A 20,354-nucleotide genomic window follows, 5' to 3' on the forward strand; every position below is an offset into this window, starting at 1 on the left:
TGAGATGCTAAAAAAGAAAGAAAGAAAAAAGGCAGAATGGCAGCTCCTACCTGTTAAAAATGTTTGGTAAACAATATGGAAACTAGGACATACTAAAAATCTATAGTTGCTGATAGAGGAAGTAGTTTGTTTTCTGGGACTTGTTGCAGAAGTAGCCAGCATATGGAGTGCAGTTCTTATCTTAGTTTTATGACATGGCTCTAAGTCCATCCTATTTTGCACTTGGAGAAAGATGCTGCCGTTAGCGGGCATGCAGTGCAACAAAACTATATTCTCCGTGTACAAAATGCGGGCGATGTTATTAAACGTGATCATTTTGTATTTTCTACAGAAGACAGCGGACATACAGAAACAATCAGAAATGTGTTTTAATGCTTGACAGTCTCATGCATGAATGAGTTCATTTTGTTACCCTGAAAAAAAAAAAATCACTTTGCTTCATTGCCATATTTCTCGGTCCAGGTTTGAAGAACCCAATTTCAGTGGAAGGTTTGGAGCTACTTTCTGACTTGATTGGTATATTTCTAGCTATTTTTTAAAATCTCCCCCACCCCCTGCCCCTACTTCTTTCTGCTCTGCTCTGCACTGCCTCTAATGTTTCTTTAAAAGATTGGAGGCTCTGCGGGGAAAGGGAGTGGAAATCCCATTAAGGCCTTGTATGAAAAAGCTAATGGAGAAAGACTAAAACCTTTTGGGTTTGACAGTACCTAATGTTTTGTTCTGTCCAGCCAGCCATCTGCAACTCCACACTCCCTGCTGAGGAACTGGCCGGGAGACAAAGCAATGGAAAACGGTGAAGGAGTCGCCCCCGTGATGTGAGCAGAGAGCTTTTGGCAGTAGCCCCGCTGAATTAAGACCACAATCCTTTTCGGAAATCAGTCTAAAACGAACTCTTCACAATAAACATGAAATTAAAAGCATGATGTACCAGTGACTCAGAAGGAATGTGAGCGCTTCTCCAGGAACTGCCAAGTCCCCGTGGACGAACCGTGTCTGGATGATCATTCCAGATTTCCTCCGAGTAAGTGAACCTCTAACCCTGTGGTGTTGCCTATGGAAATATCACCTACGACTTCCAACGGGAAATGCCAAACATTTGGATGGAAACTATTAAGTGCAGTAAGTTATTAATGACTCCTTTTGATTTGTCAAATCATCTGAGTAGTTTCTATTGTAAGGCTAAATAATCTGTTGAAGAACTAAGACTTTTTTTCCCCCCTTTTCTCATTTTTACCCCGTAACTAAAGCATATTTGGACCAAATGACATATATTAGCTAATAGGCTATTGGAGAAATGGAAAGAAATGTAACTTTCTGCTCCCTCTTTGCAAGTAGGAGTTACTTCCTACGTTATTAGACTTAATTCCTTTTTTGTTTGTTTTCAGTGTTACTGCCAGAGGATTTGTAAGCATGGGGGGGTGGAGTGGGGGTGAAGGTGGAGGCAGGGCAGGGGGGACTACATGATTTTCAGAGTTTTGAATTGTGTTAACTGGCTTGAGAATATTTTCATCAAGAAAACTCAGGGCAATGTTTTTATGGACCTTTGTGGATCATGCTAAATACATAAGAATTTTGATCTGATGTATTGTGCAATGCATTGATGTTCTAAATACGAGGAATTCTGGCAGGAAGTGACTGGGTTTTTATAGCCAAGTTATTCTTTCTAGATCACATGATTTTTGGAGCAATTTAAGCTAGTTAGATGTTTTGTGCTACTATATGGAGAGTTGTATTTTTTTTTCCTGGCATTTACATCAGGAGGTGCTGGCGGGGGGTGGGATGGGGGGCGTGTGTGTGTGGGGGGGAAATAGTGTTAACAGTGAGAGACAAAGAGCCAAATGATGACACTTAGATCATGTCCATTATTCGTCTATTCATAAATAATTGTCAGCACATGCACTAATCACAGGAAGAAAGAATCGGCAATATATTTAACCCTTTGATACCGTGGTTTACCACGACAGTGATGTCCCGATCTGAACTGCTGCTGTTGGTGTCAGGTGGGTCCTCTCGGCTGTCGCTGCTGCTCCGGTGCAGTAATATCAGGAGCTCATCCCCGTGGCTTCCGAATCCTGTTCATTCCCAGACAGTTGTTAAACATAAACGCATGCCCTCCTGTGTTCCACAAACAACACTTCGTAGAAGGAACCTCCAGCAACTACTTCTGTCCCCATGCTCTTTTTTTAAATTATTATTATTAAATTTTATTGGAGTGATGTTGGTCAACATGAACATATAGGTTCCATGTGTGGATTTCTAAGTTACAAAATCTGTATAGAGCACCCTGTGCCCACCACCGAAAGGCAAATCTTCTTTCACCTCATATTAGGACCCCTTTCTCCGCCCACCCCTCTCCCCCTGGCAACCACCACACTGCTGTTTGTGTGCATAAGTTTCAGTTTTATATCCCACATATGAGTGAAATCATACGGTTCTTAGCGTTTTCTGTCTGACTTATTTCACTCAGCATAATGCTCTCAAGGTCCCACGGCGCTGGCCTTAGACTGTCAGGATTTCTTCCCGTCTTGTGCCCCATCCTCCTTTCATGCTCCTGTATCCGTTTTCTTTTTCAAATGACCACATACCTAACGGAGTCAAACAAGACAGATGTATCATCTCAGAGTTGGGGAGGTAAGATGCGTGCAGTGAGTCACACTGGACTACAGTGAGGTGTTGGCAGGGCTGCGTTCCTTGCTGGAAGACATAGGGAAGGATCTGTTTTCTTGCTTAAAACTTAGCGGCTGCCCCATTGCCTGGCTCATGCCCTTTTTCCTCCGTCTTCAAAGCCAGCAGTGGATTGCATCCTTCGTCTGCGGTTAAGGACCCTTGTGATGACATTGGGCCCGCCCCGATAATCCATGATTAGTTCCCTGATTTCAAGTCAGTGGCTTAGCAGACCTACTCCCATCTTACTCCACACCTTAATTCTCCTTTGCCATGGCACAAATTCCAGGACTAGAACAGGACCATTATTCCATGCAAGCTTGTGGGGACAAAACTTGACTTTGTGAAACTCTAGTTTTTGTCAGTCCATGAGGAGTCAATACAAATTATGTCTAATCATTTTGAAAATTGTGATTTCTTTCAACACTGCACATGAACATCCCTTTTGTCTGTCTTTGAGCTTTTCAGTTCCCTTCTTTGCTACGCAAGCACTTGGAAACAGCGGTTATAGTTCTTTTTAGATTGATTGCACAGTGTTCCCTATTTCACACCTTTACATTTACTTCCTAATTTTTAAACAAACAGGTCAGAATGAGCAAGAGGCAAATCAGCGTGAAGCAGTCTAGCCTTTAAAGTTCTCTTCCATCAGTCCTTGCCTTTCAGACTTAGACAGCAATAGAACATTCTTCCCAGCAATATAGCATAATTAGGCTCTATCTCTGGCATTCACCTGCCCCCATTTGAATTGCCTCCTGAATACCAGCAGGGGGCAGCATGGGCAAGATCAGGATTTTAGTCCTTGAACCTAATAGCCAAGAGCAAGCTCATTTGTAAAATGAGGGGAAGAGAAAATAGCGACCCTGGGATTGCCATCCTCGTTAAATACGGCACCAAAGGAGGCTGCCACTACCTTGAAAACGCATGTTTCATTGGCTAAATAGCCTTGTGCTCCAAGCACAGTCCTTGTAACATTTCCTGGGCCAATTCCCCCTCTTAACATGTTGGGTTTGTTAATTAAGATTAGGTCTTATGTTTTCTTTATCAACTAAGATAATTCATGGCTGTTCACACTCTACACATCTCAGAGTCTTTTTGTTATTCTGCTTTATGGGAAAATAATGAGATATGCTCTCTGCAAGGCATCTATGTAGCTCATTCTGGGAAATATACTACTGGTTCTTAGGCTGCACTAAGATGACCATATAAATAATGACATTCCACCGCTGCTGACCAGGTAGAGTGTCATATCTGAATTCTGCTGCCTTCATTAGGTTTGAAGTGATCAGTGAATGGCCATTAGACAGATAGGTCCTGAATTTTTGTGGTTATATAGGTTCTAGACTAGAATTAGAATGCTCTCTGCAAACAGCTCTATAAAGAGTTGCTGTGGACTTGGCCCCCGTATTGGAAATGGACAATCAGGCCCAATGGTGGATCTGTGGTAAGCCTGAAGGCTAGTTATCTCTTCCTGCAAGTCTAGGCACTTATGTGGATTAGCCCCAAGGCCAAGGTTGAACCCATAAAAAGAAGGGATTGGGTAATTGTTTTCTACTGACAACAGCAGAATAACATAGATGCCTGCAAATAATTATGCCTATATTGCCTAGGATGCATTTCCAGTTCAAGAACCTCCTAGCGCAAATTCATCTGATCCGTGTATCCCCTGTCAGTTCACCCCCATCCTTATTGCTGCCTCCCACCTCTCCATTCATATGCGTGGCTGAATATGCAAGGCTGAGATTTATATGCATCACAGACCTGATGGTTATTTGGGGTGCTCTTTTCTACTAGACCGTCTACTTTGTAAGAATCAAAGCATGGTATGGCGTTAAATCATAATCTAGTTTTATTGCAAATAGATTTTCTTCAGCATTCTTCTTTAGTTTTGTCTATTTTGGTAGGTATCTCTTAGGGAAATAGAGCAAATTGCTTTTTCAATTCCACCTCACAGATATTAGGCTGATTTTTATTTCATTACAAACTGTTTACTTCCTCCTGAACTACCCCATTCCTATTCTGTCAACTTGATTCTTTATAGACTCTTTCTTTTATCCTTTAATTTCAAACATTTATTTTTTTTATATTTCCTTGTCATTATATTTGGTACTTAAAAGAGCCTTTAGGAAAATATGCATGTCTTCCCACTACCTTGAAAAATTATTTCCATTTTATTTTTTACAATGTATTTTTTATAATACATACTTTTTGCAATTGTATTTTCTTTTTTTTTTCTTTTGGATATCACTTCACCTAATACTTTACTTTTTATTGTTTTTTCCCTCATTTTAGATATTTTTAATCTCATTATTTTCAAATATGTTTGAATTTTTTTTGAAAAATTGGAAGGATTGCAAATTCTTTGTATCATGAAAGATGTTATGGTCTTAATTACTTTAGGGGAAATATTTAGTATGATATTTGCTTTAGCTCCTTTTTAACTTTCTTCTTGAATTTCATTATGGTCATTAAATGGAAGATTTTAAATTTTTCTTCTGTTTATTATAATACAGTTTTCTTTGTAAATAGTATATATTTTCTTTGCCTTTGGGGGTAATCGGCCTTTCTTTATGTTCCAGCATTTGGGGCTTCCGATAACAACTGTGCAAACTGAAGTCTGTGGATAAACGCGTGAGTGGATCCCTCCTAGAGCTCCTCACCGCCAGTTGGGATGCTGGTAGAATCTCTGATCTTGCATGGAAGTGGCCCCTGATCCACACACTCCCCAGATGAATTTCTACCACAGCATGGCAGTTGGTTCAGCGTGAGGGCTCCAGAACTTGACCCTCTGGGCACAAGCCCTGGTTGTGTCACCTTTAAGCTGAGTGGGGAGAGTCACTTTGCCTCTCTGTGCCTTATCTTCTTCATCTGTAAAATGGGGAGAATAATAAGGTCTATCCCAAAGGTTTACTGTGAGGATTACACTAATTAATTCTTATAAATGCTTAGAACTGCCTGGAACATATAAACCATCATTAGAAGTTAGATATTATTTTCTTTCCAGTATCCTATGTTCAAACTACTTCCAATCTCTCTTTTTTCCAGCCTTAATGAACAATCTGAAATTCTCTGAAATTTCACGAGAATTTTTTATCTACTTGCTTTTGGATTTTGTTGCTGTTGTTTTCTCATTTAATGGTTGGCATGGAACTTTTTTGAACTTTACTTATAAAAGGTGGATAAAGAACTAATTAATTATACTTTTGATTTCATGGCACACAGCACGATTGGTTCAAACAAAACCCTTATCTTGTTTTGGTTATTTATTTCCTTAAATTTACAGCTCCCACTTTATACCCAAACTCCATTTCCACTTCCCACTGCCAGAGGTAACCTTTTCATTGTACTTGATAACCATCCTTTAGTTCCTGGATATTCCTAGAAAATATATATGGCATGAAGTGCTAATTAATATAAATGAGGTTGTGATATAACTCTCAACATTGTCTTACTTTTAAAAAAATGGCACTATGTTTTTTTAAAGATCTCTTTATGTTACTATGCAGATACCAACCCATTGCTTCTGAACCCTACATGCTTTATGGACTATATTGATTAAAATTTGTTTCACAACACCATGCCACCATAGTGCCCATTATGAAGAGCATCTTCGTAGAGGTCCCCTTGAGGGCTCCTGTGAAAATTTCCTGGGCACTTGTACCCCGCAGCTGAATTGTCTGATGGCAGTAGTAACAAATTGGGAATGAATCACTCAAAAGGCTGTGTGAGTCTATACTCCCACCAGCAGTACTTAAAGTTCCTGTGTCCCCATTAGAAAGCTGAACAGTGCAAGGTTGTGGGGAGAAAACTTGACTCTATGAAACTCTCTAATTTTTGTCAGTCCATGAGGAGTCAATACAAATTATGTCTAATCATTTTGAAAATTGTGATTTCTTTCAACACTGCACATGAACATCCCTTTGTCTGTCTTAGAGCTTTTCAGCTCCCTTCTTTGCTATGCAAGCACTTGGAAACAGATGTTATGATATTTCTCTTCAGCTTTATTGCACAATGTTCCCTATTTCACACCTTTACATTTACGTCCTAATTTTTAAATAAACAGGTCAGAATGAGCAAGAGGCACATCAGCGTGGGTCAGCAAACATGGGCCCTTCTCTGCAAGAATTTTCTTAAAAAATGGAGGATGAAGAGAGAAACCTTCTTGGTATGGTTCAGGGTCTATGTGTTTGTCTTCATATGGAGAAAAGGAAAAAGTATTTGATCAGGCAGCACAAATACTGTGTCTTCATTATTTAATGTTTCAGATAGATTCTATTTCTAACAGACTTTTTTTTTTAAATTCTGGACTTTGCTATTATTTCAAATAAGATTCCTTTAAAAAATATTATATGTCTTAAGGCATTTGAAAAGTAATTCATATTTAGAAACTCCATGAAAAATAACACCACATCTTTACACTGCAGAGATAACAATTCTTAGCATCTAAACTCATTTGAAACTCATGAAGGCATAGGTACACAAGTTCAGGGTTAAAGTCAAAGAAACAGGCAACATTTAATCCAGAATTAATCCAGAAATCAGGATGAAGTTTTAAAAAAGCATCCAAAAGACGAAGTGTAGCACTTCCAAACAGTTGTATTATGGATACGGATGATGTCAATTGGAAACAAATAATGGGTATATATACAACTAAGAGGGAAAGAAAGTGCATTTTGAACTTTTGCTTCTATTAGGATAGTATTTATTTTTTTCTAATCATAAGAATGATTAGATATACTTTGTGTAGAAAATTCAGTAAATTTAGAAAAATATATTAAATACATTAAAAATCATAAAATATCCATTGATCAAAGGATGATATATTAATATTTGATCTTATGGACATTGTGTGTGTTCTTTCAACCAATATGTATTGAATACTTCAGTTAGCAAGAATAAGGTCTATAAAATTCCTGCATGGAGTAAAGGATCATATGAATATAAAAGTTAGATGCTACTCTAGATAGATGTTTTGCTATCATCATTTTAATTATTCATATAAGCACTGTATCTGGTAATTTATCTACCTGACTAGATAGATTAGGGTAGATATAGGCCAACACACATAGCTGAAATAAGAACATATGGTGAATATTATCTTTTAAGGGACATGTGTTTAGAATTAAAACTAAATATTAAAGTGTGTTCTTAACACAGGACTTCACATGCATTCTGTTGCATCTCCAATTCCAGATGCAACAGAATGACAAAGACTTTTAAGATCTGTCTTTATGAGCAATATGTTGGAACTATTTTTTGCACATACAGGTAGCAGAAGATAAAAGTATGACCTTGCTCTTGTTGATCACTGGTTCTCTTTTTCATGCCACCTAATATTTCTTTATCATTGTCACTCAGGTTTCCACATGACTATAAATCATTAGGCCATTCATGAAGCAATCTAGCCTTTAAAACTTGCATTGAAGTATGATAAACTTAGATTCTCAATTATAATTGGAACCAGAGGCCCGGTGTACAAATTCATGCACCGGTGGGGTCCCTCGGCCTGGCCTTTGGGGTCAGGCTGAAACTGGCTCTTCAACATTTCCTGGGGGGGTCCCGGATTCTGAAAGGATGCAGGCCAGGCCAAGGGACCCCACCAGTGCATGATTGGGGCCAGGGAGGGACGCGGAGGTTGGCCAGCCGGGGAGGGGCTGCAGGAGGGCTCCAGAGCATGTCCAGCCCATCTAGCTCAGTCCTGATCAGCCAGATCCTAGCAGCAAGCTAACCTACCAGTTGGAGGGTCTACCCCCTAGTGGTCAGTGCACGTCATAGCAACTAGTCCCCTGGTGGTCAGTGCACATCAAAGGGAGCGGTTGAGCGGCCTTAGCATATCATTAGCATATTACGCTTTGATTGGTTGAAGGGACGACCGGACACTTAGCACATTAGGCTTTTATTTTATAGGATGGATGCTACAACTCCATCTTGAAAGATGAAGTGCACATTTCAAAACGGGCAGATTAGAGGATAAGAAATTTGGGAGAGTTCAAGACTGGGAGAGAGGAAAAATGGAATCTGAGCTACATAAAAATTTAAGTGTTTAAATTTGTTCGGGAATGATCTATCTGTGGTTGAACAGCTATTGATTTGCTCCATCTTCTCTTGTTGCTGTGCAGGAATGGTTTTTCTCATTTCTCCTGGTGTTATTTGCATACCTGTTTTCTTCCACTATACATTACACTGATAACTTTCCTCAAGTGCCTGCAATATATCTGGGGCGTGTAGATCATTTTAATGATTCGAATTACGTTATTGCATTTGCACCCGAATCCAAAACTACCCAGGAGATCATGAGCAAAGTAGCATCAGCCCCATTTATGAAAGGTACGTGCTCCAGAAATTCACGGTAAATTTCTTGTTGGCAAAATACACAAATTCATTTTAAAATTCTTTTGATAAACTGTGTTAAATGTTTAAGTTTCTAGATTTAATTCACGACATTAATGCATATTCCTTTCTGATATCAAGGAGATTTTCTTACTGTATTTACTACTCTCCTATATTAGGAAATGTTATGTTAAGTGGGTTTTCCTTTGTATAGTCCATATTAAAATGAGGTAGTCCAGGGTTATTCAAATGTATGTTTGTGAGAAGATTCCATAAAGGTTGATCAATGGTGACAGCATGGTTTTTTAATCTCTTGAAATGCATAAAAATTGAGAGAGAAATTAGACAGAAAAACTCAGAAAGCATGGACAGTGTTCACAACAAAATAGGTGAAAAGGTGTTTCCTTGGACCTCCAGATATAAGTGAAGGGGGAAGAAGCCCTAATAGCCACAAGGCTTGCTGTAGGGTATCTAATGGGCCCCGAGAAGAGAATAAGAACCCCTTAAGAAAGAGCCAGTAACCACTGCAAAGAGAGGGCCAATTTGAGAATGATTAAAACCATTTTTAGTAATTAGGTTGGTGCTGTAGTTTTAGAATGTTATTCTGAGGCTGTTATATATGTCAGTCATGTGGGATATACCAAATAAGTAATTATGGAATAGTCTAATTCTCTCACCCCTGAGTCCTTGAAACATAGGAGTCTTGGTACGGGAAGAAAGGAGATGCAGAGATCTGGGACAAGAAAGTTATAGGGGGAGGACTCTTGACCTTCCAGAAAGTTAGGAAACCTTTGAGAGCAAATAGATTATGTCAGAAAAACTCAGCAGTCAACTTCAAGAGACCCCCTTCTGGGTCAAAGCTGGCATATGTTAAGCTTCAACAAGAATAGCGCAATAATTTGAAACTCATCCAATGTATATTTAAATGCATGCTTTCATCGTGATGTAAAAAGAAAAAAAATGTTTGCCCTTGGAAGATGATAGGAAATCAGTTGTTAGGAACATTTGTAAATAAAGGGGAAATGCCAGCATTTATCCTATTGAACTGTACTATTGGCTAATCAAACAGATGCTGGAAAGTACTGTTTTATAAACATGTTCTAGTAAATGAAAAACAAATGATGGAAATAGAACATCATCATTTTGAAATTTCTAGTGGATCTGGACACTGAGTGTCAATGGCTGCTCATATCACAAAAAGCAAGACACTCAGCAATTATGACACTAATGAAAGAATACACTACCACCTGTAGCCTGGCCCAAAGGATTGGACCTGGGTCTAATTAAATATCTGGTCCAGCTGCCAGATGGCAGGAAGCACAGAGGACAGTGGATCATGTTGAATTATAACAGGCGTTTGCATTCAACAGATTCCAGACAGTGGGTTAAATGGCCTGGGTTTGGTCCATAAAAGGCACTCATTTACATTACATATTTTAGAATAAACAAAGTCTCTTGGGAAAACACTCCCCAAATTGAACAATTTTATGCTGTCTTTGAAGTGTAGCCATATTGACACCATTGTCAAATGGAGGTATACAGGGTGGGATGGAAATAGGTTTACAGTTGTTTGTATGGAAAATAATACAATCATTAATAATCAATAATACAAGAATAAACTGTGTTTCGTGTACTCACAACTGTAAACCTACTTTTGCCTGGCCCCGTATAGTATAATTATAGAATATATTTATAATTGTAATATATATTTCAACTTTAGACAGGTCTATATGCACATCAGTTTAAATGTATACATTGGTATTGCTATTCCAAATTCATCATGCTTTAAAGTATTGGTCAAATACAGGGTGTCCCCCCAAATGTATTGGAATGATTATAATTCCAATCAGTTAAATCTGAAAAGAAAAACCATCAATGGAGCTATCAGCTATAAATTGTGTATACCTTTTGGGGGACACGCTGTATTTCATTTGTAAAGGCACAGTCTGTGATAGAAGCGATTGCCACATAGCACTTCTGAGTTTATCTAGAGCATTGGAACCCCGCCCCCCGCCCCCCACTACACACACCGCGTGTGACTCTCTCAGTTAGTGAGGAGATGACGAGAATGTAAGTAAGACCTTCACCATGATTGTGTGTGGTGTTCTGTCTTTGGACCACGTAGAGATCTTCCTTACCTTTTCCCCTCTTTCACCTGCAGGAAGGACAATCACGGGGTGGCCTAATGAGGAAAGCATGAATGCATTGAATTTAAACTATTTTATAGATGCAGTGAAAGTCATCTTTAAGGATAACTTCTCATATCATTTAAAGTTTATCTGGGGAGGTAGAATCCCCAAGATAAAGGAATACAGAGACCATTCAGGTAACTTTCCCATTAGAAAAATACTTTTTTTTTTTTTTTTTTTTTGCTGTTGTCATTAGTCAAAAGGAAGCATATGTGAGAGCAGAAGTATTACAACATATCCAGACTTTTAATTTCTGAACATAATGAGATTCATTCCTGTTTTTTTAAAAAATCATGTGTTCTTAAGTATATTGTCTTATTAAGAAATTATATTTGCTGTTTCAATTATGCGCTGCTTAACGAGAGGGATACTTTCTGAGAATTGCATCATGAGATGATTTCATTGTCATGTAAACATCACAGAGGGCACTCACACACACCTAACTGGTATAGCCTATTACATGCCTAGGCTGTTTGTATATGGTATAGACTATGACTTCTAACCTGTACAGCATGTTACTGTGCAAAACAACATGAGATTAAACTAAGCACAAGAGAAAATGATGCAATCCAGAGATGCGGTAAACATGAGCTATTCTATGAGCTGCTGTTGGCATAGCCTGGCATACTGCTTTACAGCCAACTTTTTTTTAATCTAAGTAGAAAGAGTACACTCTAAGAGAATAATAAAACATATAGTTAGTAAAAACATAAAGTAGTAACATAGTACTTTATTGTCATTATCAAGTATTATGGGCTGTACATAGTTGCAGTAGGTCGATTGACAACAGCATCACCACAAACACTTGAGAAAAGCATAATGTCATAATGGCTACGATGTCTCTAGGCCAGCGATTTTAAGCCTTTTCATCTTATGGTAGACATAAACTACTAAAATTCTGAAGCACGCCAAAAAATACGTTGTTTTTTTTTGCTGAACTGACAAAAAATAGGTATAATTTGGATTCACTCACACGGGCAGCTGTTGTTGTGTTGGCATTATCATTTTCTTCATTTGACAATCTAAGGCAGTGGTTCTCAACCTTCCTAATGCCGTGACCCTTTAATACAGTTCCTCATGTTGTGGTGATCTCCAATTTCATTGTTACAAATTGAACATAACTAAAGCATAGTGATTAATCACAAAAACAATATGTAATTATATATGTGTTTTCCAATGGTCTTAGGTGACCCCTGTGAAAGGGTTGTTCGACCCCCAAAGGGGTCGCGACCCACAGGTTGAGAACCACTGATCTAAGGGAAAAGAGGTCAGTGCCCTGACTAAGTAGTCAGGTCCTAGATTATAAGAATTTTTCAACTTCATTATATGTGTTCCATTGTTTACCCAATATAGTAATATGGCACATGACTGCATTCCTGTGTTAGTCCTAAATATAATTGCAAGAAAAGGCTATTGCTCAATGATTACCAAACTTTTAAAAAATTTAGTGCTTCTTTGGCACAAGCCACAGAATAGCCTTGGCTCAACAAAGCTCAACAAAATATTCTTAGGTAATGGAGAGAATTATAAGATTGAGTGAAAAATTGTTGAGAACTGATGTTCACATGAACAAAGCATATTCTCTGGGTGTACCCTGCAAACCTTACTTGCAAAAAGCCCTACCATATGCTATATTATTGTGAACTTGGAGTGCATTTTGGAATATTTAAAGTCTTCATTTTTCTATCACCAAGATTGCCCCATCCCATCATAACTGTTTATGTTGTGTTCTTCTTTTCCTAAAGCTCATTGTCAAACAACAAATGAAAAAGTCACCTGTGAAGGTTCACTGTTCTGGAAAAAAGGCTTTATAGCTTTTCAAGCTGCCATTAATGCCGCTATCATAGAAGTAAGTATTAAGTTAAAGAAATAAATGGCATTGTACGTTAAATCTTGTTGGATGGTTATCTTATGGATTATCCTATCTTATCATTTAATTGATTTATTGACTTCACTTATTGGGCACAGTATACTGGACAAGTACTGTGCAGTCATGGGCCACTGTGCACTATGATGTTAGGATAGCTGTGTCACTAGACCAGTGATGGCGAACCTTTTGAGCTCAGCGTGTCAGCATTTTGAAAAACCCTAACTTAACTCTGGTCCTGTGTCACATATAGAAATTTTTTGATATTTGCAACCATAGTAAAACAAAAATTTATATTTTTGATATTTATTTTATATCTTTAAGTGCAATTTAACAAAGAAAAATCAACCAAAAAAATGAGTTCGCGTGTCACCTTTGACACGTGTGTCATAGGTTCGCCATCACTGCACTAGACAATGGGACCACTGTTGTATATACAGTCTTTCATTAACCAACAGGTATTTTTGTGGTGCAAGACTGTATATAAACCATTACACTAAGCACTGAGGATCAGGAAATAAGTAGGACACAGTTACTTTTCTCCAGGGATACTGAATAGTAGGGGGAGAGAAATGGATATATGGTTCATAATAAGAGTTTAGATTCTGTCATGAGATTATAAATGGTGAAGTAGGCAAACAATGAAATAAGATATTCTAAAATATCAGAGAGGACCTACTAATTGAAATGACATTTCAGTTGAGACTTTGAGATTGAGTTGAATTTTGTCTAGTGAAGATGGTAGAAAGATGTTCTAAGGAATCGAGACAAAAACTGGAGGGTGGCAAGACCTACCGGGGGACAGATCGTGATAAGCATATGCATTTAAAAGTGGAATGCACATAATTTCTTTATCATTGAGAGGAAATGCATGAGGTTATAATCAGCTTCATATAACAATGTGTTCATTGGTATCTTTCTTTAGATCACAACAAATCACTCGGTGATGGAAGAGCTCATGTCAGTCACTGGTTTAAATATGAAGATATTACCCTTTCTTGCCCAAGCAGGGGTTGGGACTGATATTTTCATTTTCTTCTGCATTATTTCTTTTTCTACATTCATCTACTATGTATCAGTCAATGTTGCCAAAGAAAGACAATACATTAAGTCATTGATGACCATGATGGGACTTCGAGAGTTAGCATTCTGGTAATTACATGGCTACAGTCTGTCACATAGCATACATAAGCAGAGTGAGTTATTTGGACTCCCTAGGCCTATAAAGTATCATATTTAAACTTGATGGCTTCCATAAGGTAGTGTACGATAAATAAGTGAAGTAGATGGACTTATAGGCTTGGTAAATGATACTTCACTGAATTAAAGAAAGTCTAATTCTATAGCTTGCTGAAACCCAAATCACTAACCAATACAAACGATGACTCTTGATCACTAGTTACCATATATGGGATGGATGAGTGTGTGTGTGTGTGTGTGTGTGTATACACCAGCCGTGGGCAAACTATGGCCCGTGGGCCGGATCTGGCCCGTTTGAAATGAATAAAACTAAAAAAAAAAAAAAAGACCGTACCCTTTTATGTAATGATGTTTACTTCGAATTTATATTAGTTCACACAAACACTCCATCCATGCTTTTTTTCCGGCCCTCCGGTCCAGTTTAAGAACCCATTGTGGCCCTCGAGTCAAAAAGTTTGCCCACCCCTGGTATACACACATACTGGTATGTGTGTATATACTTATAATATGGTACTATGCAAATTGGTCAGGATGCCATCATGTAACGACCTATGGACAGGAGGGTGGGGCAGCGAGCTACAGGAGGGTGGGGCAGCGAGCTCTGTGCGGCAGAGAGCTACAAGCAGCAGTGGGAGGGGCGGCCAGCTGAGGCAAGCGGCAGCAAGCTACTCGCACACAGATTCATGCGCAGGGCCACTAGTATGTTTGTATGTATACATATGTATATGTACACACGCACACACATGTGAGGTTTCTAATATTTGATGAAATATATGTTTGGATGATTGCTTTTGATTCCACATTGAATGAATTCTTACTTTTATGACACTGAAGGAAATAACATACAGACACACACACACACACACACACGAGTTATGTTCTTTAAGCACAAAGCTTCTTTGGTGGAGGTATACACAGTGGTGAGAACACAGGCTTGGGAGGTGGGAAGCCATGGGTCATCTCCATCTGAGCATTGCTACCTTGACCAAGTTACTTAATCTCTTCAAATCTTGGTTTTCTCTTCTGTTAAACATTGATGATGGTATCTATTTCTTATTGGCCATAAAGATTAAACAGGAAATGTATTTACAGTGGAATTAAGAAAAATTAAACACAGAATATTAGATAGAACTCAGTATTGGGAAGTAGTACATACTGAGAGATGTAAGTTAAGGAACCAATTAGCCACAATTTTTAAATGAGTTTAGCCAAACAATGCTTTTGAGACAAAGAGTAGTAAAAGCATAAGTTCCTGAATCAGAAAGCAGTGGTTTGAATGTACCTTTTATGTACTGTGATATTATTCTCAATGTTAAACAAGAATTGTAGAATATATAGAATAGTTGTAGATATATACCATGTAGTGTTTAAATAAACGTTAGATACTGTTGAATAGGAAGACCACATATTTTTAATGCTGCCAATTTATACCAAATTTATTTTTCCTCCAGAAATATTTAATAAACAATGCAAAAAGTGGAGAAAATGCATTGCTGGCTTGGTTTGGTCTACAATGGGAGTTTCTTCTGGTGTCTCTATTTGTATTAAAATTGTGTAACTCAATCCTGGAGGGAATTTTGGTCAATATATTTTTTAAGAAGTCATGGAAACCTACAGAGCATTAGAGAAAAGCAACCAATGATGGTGATGATGATGATGATGATGATGATGATGATGAGAGAGAGAGCAAATATATCTGATGTTGAAGGGTTAACAAAAATAGGAACGTTCCTCCCATAAGAAAAGGCTGTGCCATTCTGTGTGTTTGGCATATGAATGAAATTAAGGAGAGGTTTATAGAATGCAGAGAGATGAACAATTTAAGATGAATAGAAGTATGTTGTGCAAAGGAATCATCACAGTTAGGCAAGACTTCCCAAAACACAATGACTTTTCTACTTTGAACAAAAGAAAACTAAGTGTTCATTGTGGACCAGTTATGGACCCATTGTCATATTAAACCCATAACATACAATATTTCATCTTTCCTTATTATTTTTCAGCAGAGAATAAGGAAATTTAAAGAGATTGAGTACCTTTCAGGATCATAGATTTACAGTGGAACAGAGAAAGCTGGAACCTAGATTGGCATGATTAGAAAGTTGACTCTCTTTCCCCATAAAGAAATTACTTCCTGCTTCTTTGGTATTGATAGCAAGAAATGACATATCTTCATATCCATCTGTATTCCCATGTCTATTTGTATACCTGTGTTCATATCTGTGTCTATATCTAATCTTTACCTAATCATCTATATCAGGGGTTGGCAAAATATGACACCCCCCCTTTTATTTTACAATCTGCAAACTAGGAATACTTTTACATTTTTAAATGTTTGGAAAAATTAAAAGACAATATGTTATGGCACACAAAGACTCATATAAAATTCAAATTTCAGTGTTAACAAATGAATTGTTATTGGAACCCAGCCACACTCACTGTTTGCACATTTTTAAAAATATATTTTTATTGATTTCAGAGAAGAAAGGAGAGAAAGAGAGAGATACAAACATCAGTGATGAGAGGGAATCATTGATTGGCTGCCTCCTGCACATTGGACTGAGCCCGCAACCCAGGCATGTGCCCTTGACCGGAATCGAACTTGGGACCTTTTGGTCCGGCAGGCCGACGCTCTATCCACTAAACCAAACTGGTTAGGGCTGCACATTTTTCAACGACTGCTCTTGTGCTCTGAAGGCAGGGTTGAGTAGTTGCAAGAGAGACCACAGGGTCTAAAAAGTCTAAAATATTTACTATCTGGCTCTTCAGAGACAAAGTTTGCTGCTGCTTCATCTACTTTTGGCCCATGATATTTATACAATTACTTTACTGAAAGAAGAAGTCTCGAACTGACAAATCCTCATAAATGTTTTCCCTGAAACCTTTCCCAATTACTCTCACCTTTTATCACTCAGTTTCTTTATTTTGCAATTGGCTGCCTCTATTATTTGTTTACTTGTTTATTGCCTACCGTCTCCTGTAGAATATGAACTTTAGGGGCAGAGAAATTTTCTGATGTATTAGCTGTTGTATTCCCTTTACTCTTGCTATATGATGAGCTTCACAAATCATTTGCTGAACTCATGAATGAGTCCAGTGATGGAGTAGCAGCACTCTGAACTGACGTTTCGTTTCTCTGCAAGGCTCTCCTGGAGTGTGATGTACGCTGGCTTCATCTTTATTATGGCAATTCTGATGGCTCTTGTTGTAAAATCTACCCGTGTTGTCGTCCTCACTAGCTTTGTGGTGGTCTTCATGCTCATTCTCCTCTATGGCTTGTCTTTGGTGAGTTGATGAATTTAATCAAATTCTCTCTCCCTCCCTCCCTCCATCCCTCCCTCCCTCCCTCTCTCTTCTTTCTCTTCTTTTTCTCAGGGAAACCTACCCATTATTTATCACTAATTCTGATCACACCTGTTCTTTTCTGTTTGCAGTATTTGAGTATTTACATGAGACAATATCTAGGGGTGGGGAGGGAATGGACAAAATATCATACTATGAAATCCTGCCCTTTAGCATGCCACTGATGATTCTCAGAGAAGTAGATACTACCTACAGTGTTTCTCTTCTCTCAGATAACTTTAGCTTTCATGATGAGCGTCCTGATAAAGAAACCATTCCTTACCAGCTTTGTCGTCTTTCTGCTCACGGTCGTTTGGGGGAGCCTGGGTTTCACTGCGTTGTATAGGCATCTCCCTGCCTTTTTGGAATGGGCCTTGTGTCTTCTTAGCCCTTTTGCCTTCACTGTCGGGATGTCCCAGGTAAGAGCTGATGTAACTACTTCATTTTCTACAAAATATTTAAAAAAGATTTCCTCTGAATAATTCATGCTTCAGGTGCTAAACATTAAAATTCCCATCTACCTTGGGAAAGATACACACAGAAGGTATAGAAAGGAGGTGTATGCTTTTATTTTTCTCTCTCAGCACAGTTCGTTTTCTCTTAAGTCCCTAAGTGCCGGCTAATACTCCATTACTGATGCGGTTCTGCTTTTACTTTTAATGGGCTGTCCCACTGAAGAGGTATCTAATTTAATGCTCAAGAAACATGACCCTTAATATCATGGCCAGTATTTGAAAACCAGGAATTCCATGGAAATACATTTTTACCTTTTGATGGGCCAATTTAAACGAAACTGAGCCTCCTCTCAGAAAATTAATTCTAGTTATGACAGCATAACTATAAATGCCAAATGAAGGGTGATGTTACATATAAACTCATTCTATCTTGCTATATACTAAGTAATTATTCTGTTTTTTTCTGTCCTACCACTGAAGTATTTGCACTCCTGCATGGTTTCACTTTCAAATCCTGCCCCCTGTCCAGAAGGCTCTCTCCTTTTCCCCGTCCTAAACTGGATGCAATCCTATAGGCAACCCAGCTCAAATATCACCTTCCTTGAGTTTTTACTTCTGCCTGGAGGACTTGCCTGCTCTGCCGGTGGGTCTCTGAGCTTTTTATACCTATTTCCATTAACTTCCCAAATTGCTTTGTAGTTAGATGGTTCATTGTTATCTCTTCCCTTAGTTTAGAGCTCTACGAAGACAGGAATTATGTTCAATCCCAATGTCTATAATCTATCTATATACATAAAAGCCCAAGTGACTGGCCAACTTGCCGGTACTATGATGCGCACTGACCACCAGAGGGCAGATGTTCAACACAAGAGCAGAAACCACAGGCATGGAAACATGGAACAGACTGATGAATCTCAGAGGGAAAAGGGCAAAGGGGAGGGCGGGAGGAGATTAACCAAAGATCTTATATGCATACTAGAGGCCTGGTGCATGGATTCATGCACCAGTGGGGTCCCTTGGCCTGGCCTGCGGGGATCGGGCCAAAACCAGCTCTCTGACATCGTCCAAGAGGTCCTGGATTGCAAGAGGGCACAGGACAGACCGAGGGACCCCACTGGTGCACGAATCCATGCACTGGGCCTCTAGTAAGACAATAATAATTCTTGATGCTCCGTTTATCCTTTCAATAGTCTATGTTTTTTGTTTTTGTTTTTTAGCTTATACATTTGGACTATGATGTGAATGCTAACACCCATTTGGACTCTTCAAGCAACCCAAACCTAATAATAGCTACTTGTTTCATGTTGGTTTTTGATACTTTTCTCTATTTGGCATTAACATTATATTTTGACAAAGTTTTGCCCAGTAAGTAGATTCATGATTGTGACTCAACACAATTTTATTCATTGCATTTCTTTAATGGTCTACACTTTGTACAAGAATAAAAAGTATATCATTAATAATATTAATATTGATTACAGACTGAAATGATAATATTTAGGATATAGTGGGTTAAATAATATCTATGGTGTGTTGACTATAAATTGGTAAGCATTTTTTTTCAAAACTTTAAAAATAAGCCTAATGGTATTCTGCACTGTGTTTATAGAATAACTTCCTAAGATCTTGTTCTGCCATGACACTTTAGATTGTTTCTTTAAAAAAAGAGATACTTGCGCCCGGCCAGTGTGGCTCAGTGGTTGAGTGTCAACCTATGAATGTGGAGGCCATAGGTTTGGTTCCCGGTCAGGGCACATGCCAGGGTTTCAGGCTCAATCCCCAGTAGACGGTGTACAGGAGACAGCTGATCAATGATTCTCTCTCATCATTGATGTTTCCATCTCTCCCTCTCCCTTCCTCCCTGAAATCAATAAAAAAACATTTTTTTAAGACACAGACACTGGTAAGCGATGAAGGATAATTATATTATTAGTGCACATGTCGGAACTAGATGAAGAATGCTACTGCTATGGTGACTGCAATCCTTAAAGTGGTGCCTGACCCAATATTTAATTGCCTCCCATTCATGTAGCTGAACATGGACGTCGACATTCCCCCTGGTTTTTCCTGAAACCCTCTTTTTGGTTTCAACACCAAAGAGCTGACCACGTGGCCCTTGAGAATGAAATAGATTCAGATTCTTCATCTAATGACTCTTTTGAACCAGTGTCTCCAGAATTCCATGGGAAAGAAGCCATCAGGTAATGAAAGAACTACCTGGAGATGCAAATGAAACACCCGTCAGAGACCAGAGATCTATCAGGCAAAACCCAGATATGACAAAGGTTTTCTTCGGTGTCCTTCTTGTAC

At 38.5% G+C, this 20,354-nt stretch overlaps 1 protein-coding gene across 3 annotated transcripts in view; it reads left to right on the plus strand.

Moving 5' to 3' along the window:
* The first annotated feature begins 833 nt into the window (after positions 1-833).
* Positions 834-20,354, plus strand: part of ABCA9 (ATP binding cassette subfamily A member 9) — a 52,490-nt gene continuing 32,969 nt past the window's right edge. For 2 of the 3 annotated variants that reach the window (XM_036339158.1, XM_036339156.1), the window contains exons 1-11: positions 834-1,119; positions 5,241-5,292; positions 6,725-6,826; positions 8,781-8,988; positions 11,153-11,317; positions 12,926-13,029; positions 13,973-14,199; positions 17,391-17,532; positions 17,823-18,008; positions 19,262-19,409; positions 20,077-20,245. In XM_036339158.1, coding sequence (XP_036195051.1) covers positions 6,731-6,826; positions 8,781-8,988; positions 11,153-11,317; positions 12,926-13,029; positions 13,973-14,199; positions 17,391-17,532; positions 17,823-18,008; positions 19,262-19,409; positions 20,077-20,245 — 1,445 coding nt within the window. In that variant the 5' untranslated portion in view covers positions 834-1,119; positions 5,241-5,292; positions 6,725-6,730. The remainder of the gene's footprint in view (positions 1,120-5,240; positions 5,293-6,724; positions 6,827-8,780; positions 8,989-11,152; positions 11,318-12,925; positions 13,030-13,972; positions 14,200-17,390; positions 17,533-17,822; positions 18,009-19,261; positions 19,410-20,076; positions 20,246-20,354) is intronic. The other variant, XM_036339157.1, reaches the window with a different exon arrangement.

Source organism: Myotis myotis, unplaced genomic scaffold (genome assembly GCF_014108235.1).
Source record: "Myotis myotis isolate mMyoMyo1 unplaced genomic scaffold, mMyoMyo1.p scaffold_m19_p_17, whole genome shotgun sequence".
In the NCBI taxonomy this organism is placed as follows: domain Eukaryota; kingdom Metazoa; phylum Chordata; class Mammalia; order Chiroptera; family Vespertilionidae; genus Myotis; species Myotis myotis.